Here is a 19,889-nt window from a genome sequence, read left to right as displayed (position 1 = left end):
CAAGTTTATTTATTTATTTTGAGAGAGAAGGCACATGCGAGCAGGGGAGGGGCAGAGAGGGAGGGAGAGTGAGAGAATCCTAAGCAGGCTCTGTGCTGTCAGCGAGGAGCCTGAGGTGGGGCTCAAACTCATGATCCCTGAGATCATGACCTGAGCCAATACCAAGAGTCTTATGCTCAACTGACTGAGCCACCCAGGTACCCCTTAGACACTTTCTCTGAGACTAAAGTCCAACTGTGCACCAAAGGCCTGACCCGATGCTAATGGAGAAATGCCTGGTGGTCTGTAGTCAGCTTGGCTGGTCTGGGTTGACTTACAGCTCTTCCTAACTGGCTGTGGGAACTTGGGATGTCGCTCCAGCTTTCAGAGCAGAATGTTCTGAATGTTCCAAAACAGGGAGAATAGTCCTTGCCTTGCTTGGTTGTTGTCAGGTTTAGAGATAACCCATGAAGGCTCTGAACAAAGTGAATGGCACACAGTAGGTGGTTGAAACATGGTGGGGTTCCTCCTAGAGAAGGCACTCGAATCTATAGACTAAAGACCATGGGATTGATTATTAGCCCAAGGGTGGGAACATCTATTTTGTGATTGTATTTACCTTTCTCGTCTGCCCAATTAGATTGGAAACTACTGGAGACCCAGGACCAGCTGGTTTTCTGGGGGACCCAAGGGATGATGCAGAGTTGAAACATTAGAGTGGTTTTTGATTCTCTGACTGGGATGGGATGATTCTCAGAGACATAATAGAAAGGCACACAAAAATGTGCTGGTGGATTGGTGCATAACGCATGGTTATGTTTTAGTTAATAATGCGGGCTTGGATCACACCAGTGTTGTCTAGGAAAGCAGGGAAGTAAGCTTAGACTGGCTCCCTTCTGCCACCTCCTGGCTCTCTGCCCATACCCTTGCCGCTCACCGTGGCCACCAGTCGCTCCCGGTCCTCGGCCTTCCCCACGTGGCACACGATGCCCACCACGCTCAGCCCCTCCCCCTGCAGCGCCGCCACTGCCCGGTCTACGTTCTGCTGCTTCCGGCTGCTGACCACCACGTGGGCCCCGTCCCGGGCCAGGCGCCCGGCGATGGCAAAGCCGATCCTATGGGCAGAGAGAGAGTCAATGCCAGTATGGGGGAAATGGTTGAGAGATGGGCCCTGGAGTCAGAATGCCCGGGCTTGAATTCCAGCTCTCCATCTGTATGACCTGGTGTCTACCTTACGTGTAAGAGGGCTAATGGCATAGCCATTACCATACAGATGGACATGCTTCACATGTTTTTAACACTCATTTACTTGTTTTTCCTATGGTTTTGGCTGTCAGGCTACATTCCCAGGCACTGACATTACCTTCCACAGGCACCTTCACAGTGACAGTCCCCATGCCCTGTAGGGACTGAAGGGAGAGAAATGAGCTAGGGGTGTAGCAACAGCCACTTCAATGATTAGAGGGTCTCACTCGAAAGAGCCCCTGCCCCCCAGATACCTTCCTTACTAGTCTACATCATCTTAAAATTCTGTTGTTAATTATGTTTTGGGGTGTATGTGAAAGGGTGGGTCTCTAGTAAAAAAATGTAAATTTTTTACAATACTCTCCTGGGAGTAAGGGTTACACATTTTGCAACTGTTGGCTATTAGCATTTCGCATACATTGCATTTTAGATTTGCTGGCATCTAGCAAAGTCCTGTGGGGATGAGAAACAGGGATAGACAAGAACGGTGGGTGAGAAACAGGCTGGGCAAGGGCAAAATGTACTGAGCTAAACAAAAACCTGGACGCATGGGTCTTGTGTCCCATCTAGGTGAAGGGCTCCAAATGGGGAGTCTGGAACATTTCCATAGTTTATGGAGGCAGAGGGACCGGATTTTTGAAATCTGGACTGTCTTGGATTTCTGGCGTTTGGTCTTCCCAGACTCTAGGGGGGGCCGTTTGATTGGGGCAGCCCGGAGTTACTGGGAGACTGGATTTATGCAGGCAGTACTGAGGTGGCGCAGTTGAGCCAGAGGCAACAGTGGGAGGAGACTGGCAGAAGTGGAGTCAAGGCAAGAGGGTTCGGTCAGGCTGCAGGCCGACCACGTGGTTCTTTTCTTCTGGGGTCGGACTCTTCCCGGGAGTGACTCTTGAGGACTTGGGCCGGGAAGCAAAGGTCAAGGGGATAGTACCTGTTTCCAGATAGTGGGGGTCTCGGAGACTCCGGCACGGGCACTCACCCGTCTGTGGAGGCCGTTACTAGGGCCACCTTATTGGCGAGCGAGCCCCGGCGTGCCATCCCTGAGCTGGCCTTCCGCACAGACTCCCACGCCGGCGCGCAGCAGTTCAGCAGCAGCCTCGCCTGCTGCATGGCCGCCGGACCTTAAAAGGCTCTGCGCCGCTCAGGATAGGTGACTGCCCGCCCCGCTCCCCGCCCCGCTCCCCGCCCCGCTCTCCGCCCCGCTCTCCGCCCCGCTCTCCGCCCCCCGCCCGGCAAGTCCCGCTCAGCGTGGGCCCTTCACACCCGGAGCCGGTTGTGGCCGCGGGCGCCCCCTGCTGGCGCACGGCCGCCGCGCCCCGCCGTCCTCTGCGGCTGTGGAACAGTGCTGTCTGCCAGGGTTTCCTCCAGGGGCCCGTTCATACTTCCGCACAGACTTCCCCACCCTTGGCAACGCTCTCCACCCCCATCTGCTTGACCCTATTATTTGTCGGGGTGGCGGAGAGAGCTTTGAATTGATTGCTTTTCTTTCCCAGAACTTCAAGATGGACCTCCTTCTCCAAGAAAGTCTGGGTCTACGTGTGTGATAGCTTACAAGAGGGCAAATGCTTTGAGATTGCCCATGGAAGTGAAGCCTGTGGTCCTCGCAGAGTCACCAGGTGAGGGTCTTAGATGAGGGTGGAAGAGCCTGGGAGACAGATGTGATGGGGAGGAGTAGCTGGGCTGGGTCTAGCACTTCACACTGGCTCAGGGTCTCCTCCATGCTCAGAGTCCTGGAGGGCTGACTCTGATCACTGTGGTAACCAGCATGCAGGGAAAAAGATCCTGACTGGACAGGACTTTTCATACCCTCTACCGTAAGAGGACTGCCCCATTGTACAGGGCCTAAGTGGTAGCAAGAGGTGAGAGGATCTCCCAGCCAGTGGTGGAAATACAAACTCAGGAGTACTCAATTCTCCATAATCACCATGTCCCCTGGTCTTAGCCTCCATCCTAGTTCAATAAATATTTATTGAATGTAAAAGCACTTTAAAAACTGGAAACTACTAAACACATAGTGATTATTGCCACCATAGAGTAATTATTATTGTTGCTACAGGCCAGGCTCTTCATCTGTAAACAGAGGATGCTGGAGGAGATGATGAATAAAGTCCTCTCTAGCTGTAAATTCTGTTCCAAGACTTCACCCTACCCTTCTGCGGAGCAGGCTGAAATGATCTCCCTTCTGGGTGTCTGGGAGAATTAATAAATCTGGATGGCTTGTGGGATGCTGTACAAAGGCCCCAACAGATCCAAGTGTTAGTGTCTGAATTGGTTTAACCCAGTGGCCTCCAAAATGCCAGGCTGAGATGTGCTGATCCATGGCAAAGTTTTCACTCGTTCAAGGCAAATTGAGACAAATAAAGATAATATAGTGAGTTTCATAAAGCTAATATTGTTTAATTTAATAGTTCTTTATTTTGCTCCTTTTTGGGGGGGGGGGTTCATCTTTTTGTTAAGAAAAGATGATGAAAGCAGATGGGTAAGTTGAAAAATGTATTGTTATCTGGTGAAATCACCAGTTTGGCAACTCTGTGTCAGTCCATACAGTTAGAGGAGAGAGAATCCTCGTCTGTGAAATTCTGGGGATCGCTGTTTAATAGAATTCATGCTTGCTAGAGATTCACTTAGTATATGTATAGTTCTGCAGAGCAGCTAATAAAGGATTTCAACATTCAGAAGGGGATGTATGGGTAGCGAGTGATCTATCAGGCATGCACTGGATTTATAGTATATTCCTCAACCAAGAAGCTACAGCTGCGGTACTCGCTTTGGTATTCAGCATATCCTGATGAGATAAGAGAGCTTACGTCTAATTTTCCCCATGCCCGGGGAAAACTGACTCTCTGACTGGTGCCCCTGTGTCTGAACCTCATGAATTATTGATGACAGAGGCTGGATAGCGTGACACTCCTCTTCCTCCTCCCCTGTTCAGAGCTAATGCACTGTGGGAACCCTTCCCAGTGCTCTCCACCTGTGGGCCTGTGGGGAGGGTATGTAGGACTGGAGAAGGGTTCTCAGGGCTTTGGATTCAAAGGGACAGGCCTTTAGGGCATATCTGATCTCTCTTCACCTCTTGCTCAGAGGGGCTGAGGTTGGGTAGAGAGTGAGGGAGACCGTACTTCAAAGAGCAAAGGGTTTTGAAAAGAGAATTCTGGTCAGGAAACTTGGTGAACATCACATGACCCCTCCTTGTCTGGGCAGGGTTGATATATGACCTCTGGCACCATTTCTTTTGGGACATTAGCGAGAGGATCCGTGAACTGAAAAGGGTAGAGGGAAGGCAAGGAGTGTGGGAGTCTCTAGCTGCTACTCTTCATCAAGCTGATTTGGTGGAGATGGGGACAGGAAATCTTTGGGGGAAAAACATGGGTGTGTAGGAGTCTCTTTAAATGGGGAACTTTAATAGGCAATGGGATTGCTTTTGTATGTATGGAGGTGGTACTGATGAGGGAGGATAAGGCAAGCTGAGGGCAAAGCAGAGCTACCCCCCCCCCCCCAGGTGGGATACCTATGACATTTCCTCAGGCACTCCTGGCTGCCCAAGAACAAAGGAAAGGAGAAAACAAACGGTTAACTGATAGAGATCACAGTCATGCAGGACAGGAGTCTCCATCAGCTTACAAATATCTTAGTAAATTATAAGAAAAAAAGCAATCTTATCAATAGGCTAATCTCCAAGACCTATTGATGGGGCTTTGGGGTGATGGTGGGGGTTTGGAGCTGATGGCCAACAAAGAATTCTTGAAGACGTCTTTGGTACAAAAGTGATTTTATTAAAGCATGGGGACAGGACCCGTGGGCAGATAGAGCTGCATTGGGGTTGTGAAGAATGACTGGTTATATACTATGGACTTGGGGGAGGTAAAGTCCAAAGGGAAGTTTCCAAAGAGATTTTCATATGCTAAAGACTCACAGATTACTGGAGGCCTAGCTGTTGTCAAGCTAAGGTGGTTTTTCCCTCTGGCAGAGCCTTCATATTAAGACAGTAGGGAGTTCGTGGACTTTAGGCTATTGATAAGATTGCCCCCCCTTATTTTTGTCATTGTCCTAAAATATTTGTAAACTGATGGAGACTCTTAATAGTTTAACCATCTGTTTTCTGTCCTTTGCTTTGTTCTTGGGTAGCCAGGAGTGCCTGAGGAATTGTCACACATATCCCACCTGGAGGTACTGGGGAGGGGGGGATGCTAGCTTGTACTCTGCCCTCAGCTTGCCTTATGCTCCCTCATCAATATGGACTCAGTTTCCTGGAGCCCCAGTAGTGATGTGGGGAACAAAGGCAAAAGGAAATGGCACATAAAACTAAATTTCCTTTTAACCTGCAGCCCATTGACAATTACTTTGAGGCCAATATGGGGTACAGCATTTCTCCAGGCACCTCCTACAGTCATAATGTTAATGCCTTGATAGAGGGAAAACAACCTTAGCTTGACAATAGCTAGGCCTGTGGTATATCAGGAGTCTTCTTTAGCATATGAAAGTCCTTCTGGAGACCTCACTTTTGCCTTTACCTCCCCAAACTCCATAGTATGTATATAGCCAGTCACTCTTCACAACCCCAGTGAGGCTCTTTCTGCTCACGGGTCCTGTTCCCGTGCTTTCATAAAATCACCTTTTTGATACCAAAGACAGCTCAAGAATTCTTTCTTGGCTGGCGGCTCCAATCCCCAGTCACTCCAAAACCCCATCAATACCATGTGCAGATCCTGAGGAAATGCCTTCATTATTGAGGAGTATATTCTGATCTTCCTCGAGGGCTGACATTCACTTGGGATGCAATTTTTTTTGACATATTTTTTAATGTTTATTTATTTTTGGGAGAGAGAAAGAGCGCAAGTGGGGGTGGGGGTGGGGCAGAGAGAGAGAGGAGGAGACACAGAATCCGAAGCAGGCTCCAGGTTCTGAGCTGTCAGCACAGAGCCCGATGCGGGGCTCAAACTCATGAACCATGAGATCATGACCTGAGCCGAAGTCGGATGCTTAACAGACTAAGCCACCCAGGTGCCCCCACCTGGGATGGAATTTAAATCTTCCATTTTGCAATAATCATCCTCGATTGGTCATTGACACCAGTCAGGACTGGGCAGCAGGGGAGGGCTGTGGGATAACAACCACCTTTACTGAACACTTACTAAGTGTGGCAAGTGTTTGGTGCTTTTTATACATTTTGTAGACCATTTCTAATCTGGTAAGGTAGGCATTTTTATCTCCATTTGTGAAATCAGAGTGAGTCATGACAAGCCAACCTGCTGTGTATGTTGAATAGCTATGCTTCATTTTTCTGACTTTGTTGGGGAATGACAGATTTCATAGAAATTAATTTCCTCAGAGTTGGAATTTTACTGTCAGCACCAGTGCACTGTTGTTTTAATCATTAAATATCTAGGCTTTAAATTATAAAAATAACACATGTTCATGATTTTAAAAAGAGACAGGTTTTAAAGTGAAAAGTAAACAAGTGACTCTTCCCTATGCTTCTGCCTGCTCCCCATATAGCTCCTGGTCTTGTGTATCCTTCTAGAAGTTTCTATGCAGTTACGTATATTTTTCCCTTAAAAATGTTTCCCATGAATGGAATAACACTGTATATGCTGTCCTTCAAATTACTTGCTTCTTTCCTTTCTCCCTTTTTCTACCTTTCTTTCATTTCTTAAAATACATTCTTAGAAAATGTTCTGAGTGGTACACAATAGATCTACTTTATTCTCTCTCTCCCTTTTAAAAATAGCTGTACAGTATTCCATTATGTGGATATTCCATAATTTATTTAGCCAGCCTCCTACTGATGAACATTTAAGTCACTTTCAGTCGTGTGCTATTTCAAATAATATACAACCTTGGGTGTCTGTATTTTTTGTGTTTGGTGCAAATGCGTTTGTACCCTGGGTCAGATGTTTTAAATTGATGGCCAAGGTCAAATTACCTTAAAAATGGTTTGACCAGATCTGATGGATTTGTTTTTCTAAAGTGAGTTTGCCTGTTGTCTTACCCTCTTGCACATAGTATATAGAATGGTTTAAACCTTGGTTGATGGCATAAAACTCAGTAATTATGGCAATAGACCCTGGCCTAAGTGGCTGGGAGCCCATAGAGATTGGTGGGTCCTGCTGTGATAGTAAAAGGTAGAATTCAGTAGGCAGAGAGGGAAACACTAGGACTTGAGGTCCCTGGGTGGGGAAAAACACATGTTTTGGAACAATTCTGGGAGTGTCTGAACAGCAAACCCCCTCAGGCTTAAGGTTCCTCTTAAGAATGTAACAGGTCCCACTTACTCCCCCTCATGTTCCCATCAGGGCTTTGACAAAAGACCTGATTAATACTAAGTAGGAGTAAAGCCTATGACCCACAAGGAACTGTACGGCCATAGACCACCCTTCATACAATGGAGTCGAGCCAACCAAGCACCTAGAGTTATCCAGTCAGTAAGGGTAGATAGAACCTGAGAAGGAACAAGGGGGCAAGGGGGGGTGGTGGGCAACCAGAACCTTATAAAACAAGAACCCTCACCTGGAGTCCTCAGGCATTCGCTTTCGAATGTCTCCTCTCTGTAAAGAGAGCTTTCCTACTATTCTTCCTTTCTAATCTATTTCTCTAATAAACTTTTGCCTACTGCTTATTTTGTGTCCACCTCTTCATTTTTTGAAGTAGTGAGACAATGAATCCCGGATATTGAGGTAAAAAAATCCTGTAGCACTCCTGACCTGTGACTTGCAGACCTGAGGCATACTCAGTTCTGTCCATATTTGCCACTGAAGATGCCAGCCAGTGTTGCCAGATCTTAGGATTTTTTAAACAGAAGGTAGAAATCTGGATTTTAATATGAACTGTTTGATTTTTGAATGTTGGCAACTAATTTACTTTTTTTTTTTTAAAGGTAAAACAAAACAAAAACCCCCAAACTAAAGCAATGAATGTATCTGTCTGTGCCATAGACTGACTTGGTCTGTGCCTGTTTAAAAGCAATGTCTTGGGGTACCTGGCTGGTTCAGTTGGTAGAGCATATGACTCTTGATTTCAGGGTTGTAAGTTCAAGCCCCATGTTGGGTGTAGAGCTTACATTAAAGAAAAAAACTAAAAAAAAAAGTATACATGCAATGGCTTATTAATTTTGTGAGATAATTGATTTATCTAGAATCTCATGACTCTATTGTATAGCTTATTCAATTTCTGGTTTTTCAGTTTTTGTCCCTGATGGCTCTGTATTTAGGCAATTGTTCATGAACGCCTTTTAGTTTCATTCATGCAGTCACTGTACAGATCCTTTTCAGGGACTCTGCAGCAGTGGGCAAAAGGTTCTTGTAAGACAGGCATTGGCTTCGTTTTTCCCTCATGCCCAGGATTGCTTTCTGCAGCTGTGTTTGGCAACAGGTGGTGGTGGTGGTCCCCAGTCTTATCAGCAAGTAGCAGTTGGTTCTATCCTGGGCTTCAGGGCTCTCTGCAGCTGGTCACTTCTGGGAACTCCAGGATTATAGCTTTCCTGTGGTTTCCATGTAGGTGCTGAGATGCTGGCTTTGGGACAGGGACAAGATGGGGAATGCTGCACTTCCCCAGATGTCTTATCCTTCATTCGTCATGATTCCTTTGTACCAAGAAATTCACTGGGGAATTGTGGGTAGTGCAAATTACAATATAAAAAAAGGGACAGATCCTGCAAAAGGGATGCCTAATATGATTTCCTCTTGGGTCCCTTATGGGCACAATCAAATTCCTAGCCCTGTTTTCAAAATTGTTGTTTCCCCCTCTCCTCCCACAGAGACAGTCCCTGTGGCAGACACAGAGATGCGGAAAACAGCTCAGATCCTCTTTCTAGAAAGCACTCGTGCTGGCTCTTGGGAGCTTGATTAGCTGTCAGCCTTCAGCTGACAGTTAACACCTTCTTAGGCTGGCCCCAGACAATTCTGGGGTCCAGAAAAAGATCTTCCCATTTCTGCCTAACACGGGGCTCCTCTAACAGGCCATCTTTGCTTTAGAGCTTCCTGTTGGGCTGGCATTGCTGTCAGATCTGCATGAGGTCTAACAGCTCCTCCTCCTCCCCTTCTCCTTTCACATGTATTACTCCAACTCAACCCTTCTGACTCCTGACTCCAACCAGGCTTTGCTTTGCTGAGGTCTCACTGGCAGTCTCTTTTGTTACCAAAACCCAAGTTTGGCTGCTTGGCATTTGAAAGCCCATATTCTAGAGACAAGTGCTGGTTGGAAAGGAAAGGTTGCTTTATTTAGGAAGCGGGTAACCTGAGAAGATGGCAGACTAATGTCCAAAGACCATTTCCAAAGGGGGGTTTTTTAAAGGGGAAAGCTCCGGGAAGTGGTGAGAGTCCACAAGCAATGGTACAGCAGTTAATTATTCTTGATATGATCTCAAGCAGACTGGCTAGCATCAGGGAAGGCTAATTTCTAGTGTGGTCAAACTTGATCTTCTTAGAACATCTGGTTCCTTATTTCCTTAGAGTGAGTGTTCTGTTGAAATCTCTAAGAAGCTACAATTAGTCAAGCTATAAACTAGAGGGCACAGGTCAATGGGTTAAAGATAGATAGCCTTTAGGGCTGCTGAAAGCATAGTTACATTGTCTTCAGAATCTTTCCAATGCAACAACAGTTGTTCTCCCAGAGGATCTGTCCTTGCCCTAGAATCAGAGCATCAGGGCACTCTGAAGCAAGTTTCCTGAAGCTATTAATTCCTGCCAGTTTGACTTTTCTGATGGGGGGGGCATTAGTAGAAACTTGCAGGGTGGGCTTTGACTGTCTCAAGCCAGTACAATAGTGCAAGTCCTGTTCTGGAGCTCCATGTGTTTTCTTGCCTCTCCTGAGATACTCCATTTTCCTGTGAGGAACTGAACACACACACACACACACACACACAGAGCTTCCAAGAACCAACAGCAATTCTTAGGGATAATGCAGTCCGAGCTACATTTAGAAAGAGGACTGTGTCCCTAGAGGTGCCAGCTTGCCCTCTGGAGATTACATGGGACATTATTATGCAAAAGCAGTTTCAGTCCTTTTGCCCTGCTTTTTGAACTGTGTGAGAGGCCCATGGTATGACATGAATAAGCCCTGTCACAAGCCTTGCCAAGGGACAGAGCAGTGTACTTCTGAGGGCTTTCTCCTTATTGGGCCAGATCAAATTCTTGAGCACAACTGTACTTCTTTTAATCTCTGCAAAGGAAATGGGGGTAGTTTAAGAATTTATTGTCCTTCCACCTCAAGCAAACCCTTGGGAATGAAGGGGATGGGTGTTTTTGTCCTTCCAGGTACATGTGCTCTACCCACTCATTTTGAATGTCAGGACATAGGGACTGTTCTTACCTTTTGATATTTCATAAAAAACCCCCAAGAATCATACACTACACATGTTCTGCACCTTGTTTTTTTTTTTTAAACCTTTTGTTTTGAAGCAATTATAGACTCAAAAGTAGTACACAGTGTCTCCTTGTACACTTCCTTCAACTTCCCCCAATGATGACACCTTACAGAGGTGACATCTGTAATACAATATCAAGACCAGGACATTGACATTGATACAATACTGCTAACTAGGGCAAAGATCCTATAGTGTTCATTTTTTATGGGCACTCATTTTTGTGTGTGTCAGTGTGTGTGTCAGTGTGTGCACATGCTCCTTAACTTGTTGGTGTATTTTGGAGATCTTTGACTAGTGAGCAGTATAGATTTATTTCATTCTTGTTCCTTCTTTTATTATCTGGATGAACTGTCATTTGTCGGTCCCCTATTGACGTCTGCTTTACTTGTTTTTGGCTTTTCTCTAATACAGCTGATGATGCAATAGTGTCTTTGTCCACATAACTAGAAGAACTTGTACTAAGCCCAGGTAAATAGTTAAGTCATAAAGCAAAGAGTATGTGCCTTTGACATTTGATAGAAATTGGCAGTTGACCTCCAGAAAAGCTTGCCCTTCTCCGGTCTCAGGGAACCTTCCAAAAGGGCAATTCGTTGTGTAAGTGTCCATTTCATCACAACCTCATGGCACATAGTTTCACCAAACATTTTAATTTTTGCCGGTCTGGGTGAAAATAAATTTTTTTTTAAATTTACATTTCTTTATTAAGATGATTGAGTATATTTTCATATGTTTACAGGTATTTGTATTTCTTGTTTCATAAACAACTTATTCATGTCCTTTGTCCACTTTTATTAGGTTGTTTACTTTGTTTTTTTATTTATTCTTATAAATTCTTTATGAAAGGAAGTTAACCATTTGACTGTGATGTGTTGCAAATATTTTTCTCAGTTTGACTTTTGAATTTATGTCTTTTTTTTAAAAATTTTTTTTTAACGTTTATTTATTTTTGAGACAGAGAGAGACAGAGCATGAACGGGGGAGGGGCAGAGAGAGAGGGAGACACAGAATCGGAAGCAGGCTCCAGGCTCTGAGCCATCAGCTCAGAGCCCAACGCAGGGCTCGAACTCACGGACCGCGAGATCGTGACCTGAGCTGAAGTCGGATGCTTAACCGACTGAGCCACCCAGGCGCCCCTGAATTTATGTCTTTTTTAAAAAATGTTTATTTATTTTTGAGAGAGAGACAGAGAGAGAGAGAGAGAGAGAGACAGAGAGGGTGCAAGCAGGGGAGGGGCAGAGGCAGAGGGAAACACAGAATATAAAGCAGGCTCCCGGCTCTGAGCTGTCAGCACAGAGCCCAATGCGGGGCTCAAACCCACGAACCTTGACATCATGCTCTGAGCCAAAGTTGGACGCTTAACCGACTGAGCCACCCAGGTGCCCTAATGAATTTATGTCTTTTTAATATCATTTAGATGTTTTAAATTTTTATGGAATCAACTCTATCTTTTCTCTGATGGCTTCTGAGTTTTATGTCGTTCTTAGAAAGGCCTTTCTTACTCTAACAGTATTAAAAATTCACTCATGTTTTCATGTAGTTATTCAGTATTTGTGTGTGTGCACGCTCGTGTGTGTATTTGGGCCATATGGGGGTGCCTGGGTGGCTCAGTCGGTTAAGCGTCTGACTTCAGCTCAGGTCATGATCTTGCAGCTTATGAGTTGGAGCCCTGCATTGGGCTCTGTGCTGTGACAGCTCAGAGCCTGAAGCCTGTTTCAAATTCTGTGTCTCCCTTACTCTCTGCCCCTTCCCTGCCCGCGCTCTGTCTCTGTCTCTGTCTCTGTCTCTCTCTCAAAAATAAATAAACATCAGTAAAAAAATTTAAATCTTTGGGCCATATGATATTTGCTCTTGTATGAGAAATGAGATGGACGTCCAGGTTAACTTTGTGGAAAAAAGTTTTCCCCAATGGTTAGCCAGTTATCTCAGCATTGTTGGAGATATTCCCCCATGCCTTGATTTCTTTATTATTCCCATATGTTTTTGAGCCTATTTCTGGATTCTGTTTCATTCCATTGATTTGTCTATCTGCTCTCAAGTCGGGATTTTAATAGCTATTGCAGAGAGGAAAAAAGAAAGTGGAAAAAGTACCATCAAATAATTTCAAGTAGAATGGCATGGCAGTTCAGAGGAGGGAGAAGGTATTTTTAGTTCGGGTGGTCTGGAAAAGCTTTATGAAAGAGAGACATTTAAGACGGAGGTTAAATGAGCTTCTTTAGTCAAAGGAAATAAAAAAACAAAGACTTGGAGGGAGGAGGTGGTGAATATTTGTGCCGATGCCTGTTGTATCTCTGCAAAGGAGCCCATACTCCACCACTTGGGAGTTTATGCATGCATGTCTTGAATACAGTCAAGAGCATAAATAAATTTTTGTACTACTTATTTAAATCATTTTGAGGATATGTTTATTAACCATAATAGCTACAAGTTGAGCACCTACTATTTGCTAGGAATATCTGTGTCAATTCTGATTCTCACCATGATAAGCAAGATTGTTATTATTATTCTCTTTTAGCAATGAGGAAAAGCCTCACTCAGGTTAAATAACAGATCATAAATGGCTGCACTGAGATTCAAATCCATAGCCAGCAAATAAAAAACCAGTCACACCTACGAGAAACTAGAATAGAAAATATAGCTCTGCCCACATCACCTGGGATCTCTTTGCTTCTGTGCACAGCAGGTGAATTCCAGTGTGAGCTCATTCCCCAAAGCCAGCATATTATTGGAAGGTACAGGAGAGCCAGAGGGGCCTAAGAATTTGTGTCCCTTCCCTCCCTCCACAGCCCTTAACCAATGACTGATGGGGATGAGATACACATACTCTAGATCTTGTCCTCTCTCTGGGATGCTTTTGAGGTGTGACCCACAGTGCCCCCCAAGCCCTCTGTGGGAATGAGTGTAAATTACCCTCTGTGTGACTTGGCTTGATATTGCACCTTATGTAGGCCAACTTCCTCATTTACTCTAACCTTTTCCTGAAAATACTTCTTTTCTTCTTCTTTTTTTTAATGTTCATTTATTTGTTTTTGAAATGGAGAGAGGATGAGAAGGAGAGGGGCAGAGAGAGGGGGGAGACAGAGAGTCCCAAGCAGGCTGCACGCTGTCAGCACAGAGCCTGATAAACATGAGATCATGACCTGGAGATCATGACCTGAGATGAAATCAAGAGTCGGGTGCTTAACCGACTGAGCCACCCAGGCACCCCGCCCTGGAAATATTTCTTAATAAATCTTTTTCACATGTATCTTTCTCCAAGGCAGTATTGTTCCAAGAAAACTTTTAGTGATATAGAGGTGTGTGTGTGTGTGTGTGTGTGTGTGTGTGTGTGTGTCTGTCTGTGTATTGGGTTGCCATTTAACTTGCATTTCTTACTGGGGAGGGAGGCAAAAAGCTTGAAAGCCACTATCCTATACCACATTAAACTGTCTCTATTTGTGTAGAATTCACTGAACTGGAAAGTTTCCTGGGTGCTCCAATCACAACTGCAGATAATTTTCCAGGTCTTACTGCCTATTTGAGTACAGTGACTTAAAATACATTGAATAAAAATGTATTAGTCATGGGTCTAGAGAACACCATCAACTTTGACACAATTGACTAGGCTGTTCTTTGGGCCATCAAGCCTGCCGAACAGCTTTCAAAGTCCAGGTTTCCCTTTGCTAAGGTTGATAAATGTGGTATAAAGGTCATGATGTTTGATTGTTAATTTTCTGCTAGCAGGAATACGAAGACCAAGTTTGCCTTGTATCAGAGCCAGACAGTATACCTGACCATACGGTGGGATAGTCAGCCCAGAGCTCTGGCCCTAAGTCTGGCTTTGGTGGAGAGAGGTGGGGTGTACAAAATTGCTCTGCATTTACCCCCCAAGACAGTGCAGTTAAAGGAAGGGAAGATAACATATCACAATACTCACTAACAGCCAATGAAACCTAGCAAAGAGATCAGGCAAGTTTCTGCTGGTCCTATCAGTAGCGATCCCAGGGTAGACATGGCTTCCAGAATCCACTGGAGGGAGGCCATGAGTGGAGAGAAGGAAGCACCAACTCCCAAAGTATAGCAGACATGAAATCTGGAAGGCAGTGCAAAAAAAGAGCAAGAGACCCACCTTCCCAGAAAAGCCTCAGGAGCCCTGCCATGATGGTGTCAATTGAAGACCTTTATTTGTTAGTTCATGATATAAGATTGGTTCCATATTTAGAAAAGAACTAACATGTGTTGAAAATTCAATGGAATGATTAAGAAAAAAGGAAAGAGAGCTCAGCTTATCAAGTTTTGGATGAAGATGGCCATGAGTTAAGAATTTATAGGGTCTCTGGTTATTGTCCCAGGGAAGAGCCATGCTTTCTGGTAGATGTGGCCATTCTGGTCACCGCAAAGGTGTGCTGCAGTGTGGAGGTGGGTGCTTATTAGCACCATCAAGGTCTGGTTGAAGGATCCTTCACTACCAGCCAACTCCCTTCCAGCTGATTACATATTCATTCCATTGCTTTCCGATTCTTACTCCAGGTAGGAGGTGTGTATCATAGATGATACCTTTTCTCATTACTGGGAGGTAATGTTCCCCACCGAAACCTAGTCCCTTGGCTTTTGAGACTAAATCAATTTCATGTGAGTTTGAGTTGTGAGAGTCAGTATCATATTCCCCCACAAGTTTTAGAAAAGAACTAAGATGTTGACTATCCAAGTTCCAGGCTGATTGGTCTGAGAGCCACACCAGGGGTCAGGACCCTGAGAGTCCCAGCCTGAAATGTGCAGTTAGATCTCATAGGTTCCCAGACCATAGAAGAGCATCAGACCCCTGCCCAGCTGACCTGAAAACCTGGGGGCAGGCAGTACAGGCTGGTTCCTGACTGTTGGTAAGACTCTAGAATTCAGCCATAAGAGGACATTCACATGGCAGGTGGGGTGAGAGAGAGCTTTGGCTTGAGGGAGCTGAGCAGGGGTGGAACTGGAGGTGTGTTGGGCGAGGGTCAGTTTTGTCTTCAGTTTCTGTCTTGACCACTGTTTCTGGAAAATTAAGTGAGAAAGAAGCTTTTGGGCTCTGTCTCCAGGGGAAGCTGTGCTCAATTCCAGTGGTGACGACAGGCTCCCTAGCTCAGGGGTTCTATCTCTGTCTGACATTCAGGGTGGGGTGGGGTGGCTCCTATGAGGAATGGTGGGGCGGGATGTGGGGGGCTCCTTGGCTCATACTGCACAAGTATTAAATATTTTAAGCTTTATAATATTCATACAGTACTTTCACATAAACCTCATACCGTAATTGTTGCAAAGATACACAATTTTTTCCCCAAAGCAGATTCTAATTAATCAACAGTATGCTGATTAAGCATCTGCAGGAGAAGCATTGTGCTAAACGCTGTAGGATATTAAAGATTTACAGCATGAACTTAGTCCTTGCACTCAAGGAATTTACAATCTAACTGAGGAGCTACAACAGGTCAACGAAACGTCCAGAAAACAACTGCCGAAAAAAAGAGCTAAACTAAGTGTTATTTATCTGCACCTCTTCCTACCCTTCCATTGAGTCTCCCCACAGGGAAGCTCTCCCCTGCCCCAGGGGGCGGGACTCTGGAGGCTCGAGGCACATAACACAAGCCTTCCTCCTGTGCCCCACCCGCTCCTCAGTCCACCTGTCTTTGTCCCCTCCCTTCCCATAAAGCTCTGTGGGGGTGGCTGGGAGTAGGGGTTCGTATGGAGAGATCTCCAGAAAATGGACCCTGCAAAGGTGAATGGGTCGGACAAAAATAGGTCTCATGTTTTTTATCGTTTTCTGTTAAAATTGAATGAGTTTGGTTCGTTGGATGGGTCAGGCGTACCTTATTAAATTGATGAGCATCTGCGAAGTCTCACACATGCCGAAAGAAGATAAAAGGCCATCAGGAGATCAGGGTGTGGACGTCTTGGGGGCTTCTTTGGTTGCTTTTCCAGGTTCTGACACTCTGTCTTTATACCCATATTCTTAAAATAAACATTCCTCCCAGACTAGTGCTAATGCTGTGAGTGTCATCATTTGGGTGTGGTCCTTTGAACAAGGCAGGTTCAAGAGAGTGACAGAAGTATTACTGGAACCAGCTTCTGCTATTGTGCTGGCCTTTCTCAACAGGGGCTCCAGAAGAGAATCGAGGCCTGTAGCATAGTATTTGAAGGATTATTTTCTCAGTTCTCTCAAGGTTGGTATATAGCTAGTACCAGTCTAGAAGCAAAAGAGATACAAGTTAATTTATTACATACAATTGTTGCCCTAGGGCATTAGGACTTAGGTTTCTAATGGAGACCAGGGTCTCAAGCAACACCTGAGCTCCTTCCTTTTCTTGGCCTGACTCCGTTACCATAAGTGACCCATAATGACTTCTTGAATCATGATTTTTGACGATGTAGACCATAAGTAATTGGAGTTCAAAGGTGAGACCAGAGCCCTGTAGGTAGTATTATGTTGAGTTATAATGTTATTAGCTGTACTAAGGTCTAATATGAACCTAGATTAGGCAGTGAGCTTGGAAAGAGAAGACTCTTCAAACATGCTCTCTCCCTCCTTCTGTATCAGGGAGCTCTGCAAGGCAGGGTGGCTTGGAATGGCCGTACATTTGAGTAATGACTCTTCTCTGTAGTATGGAATTGGAAAACCTCCATTTCAAGAAAAAGCACACTTTAGATCTTATAAACAGTGATTTAAATAAGAAAGGTGAAGGAAGTATGTCTGCCCCATCTGATATACAAGAGATCTGATTTGGCAAGGGGAGTCAAGGTATTGAGTGAGTCTGGAATGTGTCAGAATTGATGGGGTAGAGAGAGAAGGTAAGGGTGCCTTGAGCTCAACAAGATAAGCATAGGGACCTGTCGGTACAGAAGAGCACAGGAGCCACTGGCTCTCCTGTCCTCACTCTCACCATGCAGGGCTGGGTTGGGAGGATGCCTAGGAAATACTATCATGCTGGAGTTTAAATGTTCGGGAAAGCATTTTCTCTGATGCAGGCTTGGCCTGTACATTGTCTGACTTCCGGGTTTTGGAGGTTGCCAGGGGACAATACATTCCTTTGAGATTCTGGTTTCTACCCTTAATGGACCAGGCAGAGCCTCGTTTTCTTGGGCCCCTGCAGGCTGTGAGAATAACTGCATTCCTGCTTGAAACCCCCAGCTTCTCTCTTTGGCTAGAGACCCTTCCTTTCTTCCTGGCTGGATCCGGGGAGGCTGAGAAGTAGCATTCAAACTTGCCATGCTGCAACCGTAGCTTGTAGGACTGCATCTCTGTGTAAAGATTCACTTAGAGTTTCTAGTGTGGAGCTACAAAATGTATCCTTATTTTAGATCAGGTCTCTTTGCTGTATGTTCTTATGTACTTCCCTTTTGAAATACTTACACTAAGATTGTTTATTTAAACTGGTTTTCTGCTGTAGACTATGAGCAGCATGAGATCAGGAAGTGAGCCTATCTTGCTCACTGTTGTATCCCTATTACCAAGTACAACAGATTCCTCCTGGACACTTCAAAGAGGGGACTTAAAATGGAATTGAGGGGTGCCTGGGTGGCTCAGTCCACTTTGGCTCAGCTCATGATTTCACGGTTCATGAGTTCGAGCCCTGTGTTGGGCTCTGTGCTGACCACATGGGGCCTGCTTGGGGTTCTCTGTCCCCCTCTTTCTGCCTCTCCCCTGCTCTCTCTCAAAATAAGTAAATAAACATTAAAAAAACAAAACAAAACAAACCAGGGAGTTGATTACATGTAATGGACAGAGGTGAGAAGCTGAATGGGCTGGAGAAATAATCAGGTATTAGTGCCAGCAGAAAGCTGCTGCTACCATGGAGACTCGAAGGACACAGGAGAGGGATGGTGTCACTAGAATCAGAAACTGAGGCTGTGCCACGGCGAGGACTGCCAAGGACCCTGATGGGAGGAGCTGTGTGGTGAGGAGCTGGGTCCATTGCAGGAAAATGATACTCAAGGTACAGAGGGATGGGAAAAATAACCTGGCTTCTCTTGCTTCCCAATGTCCAACCTGTTACTGTTGCCTTCCATGGGCCATTCTAACTGGAAGGCAATTGGAGAGGGTAAAGAGGGAACAGGATTTGCAGGAGAAGGGCAGGGAAGAGATCTGAGAGCAAATAGGCAATGACTGGCACAATATGAAGTAACAAATACTCGTTGCTTACATGAATGAATAGGCATGGGTGCCTGGGTGGCTCAGTCAGTTGAGCGTCTGACTTTGGTTCAGGTCATGATCTTGTGGTTTGTGAGTTGGAGTCCCGTATCAGGCTCTGTGCTGACAGCTCAGGGCCTGGAGCCTGCTTCAGGTTCTGTGTGTTCCTCTCTCTCTCTGCCCCACCCCTGCTTGTGCTCTGTCTCTCTCTGTCTCAAAAACAAATAAAAAAATTTTTAATAGAAAAAACGAATGAATAGGCAAAGAGACATGCATTAAGTATTGGCTGATCAATATTTAAGGGAGCCACACCCTCCCATTCACAACCTGTCAAAACTATCCCACCCCTCACTTTTCTGCCACTAGCTGCTACAGATGTCTTCTTGAGCCGCAAGTTTGGACAGTGTAAGCTAAGTGTAACTGAAGTTCAAAGGATAGACAAGAGCCCTAGTTCATTCTGAATTGCCTGAGTTAAAAAAATGTTCTTCTGCAGGGATTACCCAAAATAATAGTAAAGATGTAGGCTGTTTAACATTACCCAGTTTGAAATCCAGCCTGGTTTTCTTGAGCCTCAAATCTAGCAGCTACAGGGATAGCGTGCCTCAAAATGACACAGGTCACCATTTCTGAGGCAAAGACCTAGCCTGTCCCTCACAGGTAGGTGCGTGGTTAGGGTTTCAGGTCAATGGGGCTGAGAGGCTTTCTTCTCAGTTGGGCTCCTGTATGTACCCTTTTGGAGACATGGAAGGCTGCAGTTCTACAGTGTTTCCACTAGAGGGCCACAGGGCCTCCCCTCAGAGTCCAGACTGGGTGGAGACTTGGTACCTCACCCATATTCCATGGGGGCGCTGCTATGTGGGGTCTAGAGTTAGGCATCTCATGTGTTGGAGCTGATCTGGAGTAGCAGAGCTGCCATGATTCAGAGATAGGAATTTCCTATTCAGTTTCCTCACTGTCCCTTTTGCTGGTTCATTTTACATTTAATAACAGTTGATTTAAAACATTTACAAATGAAGAAATCAAAGTAGGAAGTGTGTGTGTGTGTGTGTGTGTGTGTGTACACTCCTGTGCATGTTCATAAATACATGTGGCTATTTTGAATTTTTTTTAATCATTTATTTATTTTCAAGAGACAGAGACAGAGTGCCAGTGGAGGAGGAGCAGAGAGAG

General features: G+C 45.3%; 1 protein-coding gene and 1 long non-coding RNA gene across 2 annotated transcripts in view; one reads left to right on the top strand and one right to left on the bottom strand.

Moving 5' to 3' along the window:
- The window catches only part of LOC115516276 (dehydrogenase/reductase SDR family member 4-like), a 10,758-nt gene extending 8,390 nt beyond the window's left edge, over positions 1–2,368 (bottom strand). Inside the window, exons 1-2 of the mRNA XM_030318759.1 lie at positions 2,204–2,368; positions 917–1,094 (exon numbers count right to left, since the gene is read on the bottom strand). Coding sequence (XP_030174619.1) covers positions 917–1,094; positions 2,204–2,334 — 309 coding nt within the window. The 5' untranslated portion in view covers positions 2,335–2,368. The remainder of the gene's footprint in view (positions 1–916; positions 1,095–2,203) is intronic.
- LOC116738158 lies at positions 2,282–19,889 on the top strand. The gene is made up of 3 exons (XR_004343801.1): positions 2,282–2,374; positions 2,718–2,840; positions 19,850–19,889. It is a non-coding gene; the product is annotated as an uncharacterized LOC116738158 (long non-coding RNA).

The sequence above is a fragment of the Lynx canadensis genome, chromosome B3, assembly GCF_007474595.2.
Source record: "Lynx canadensis isolate LIC74 chromosome B3, mLynCan4.pri.v2, whole genome shotgun sequence".
NCBI lineage: Eukaryota > Metazoa > Chordata > Mammalia > Carnivora > Felidae > Lynx > Lynx canadensis.
The sequence above is the reverse complement of the archived record's forward strand: the minus strand, read 5'-3'. Positions and strand labels throughout refer to the sequence as shown.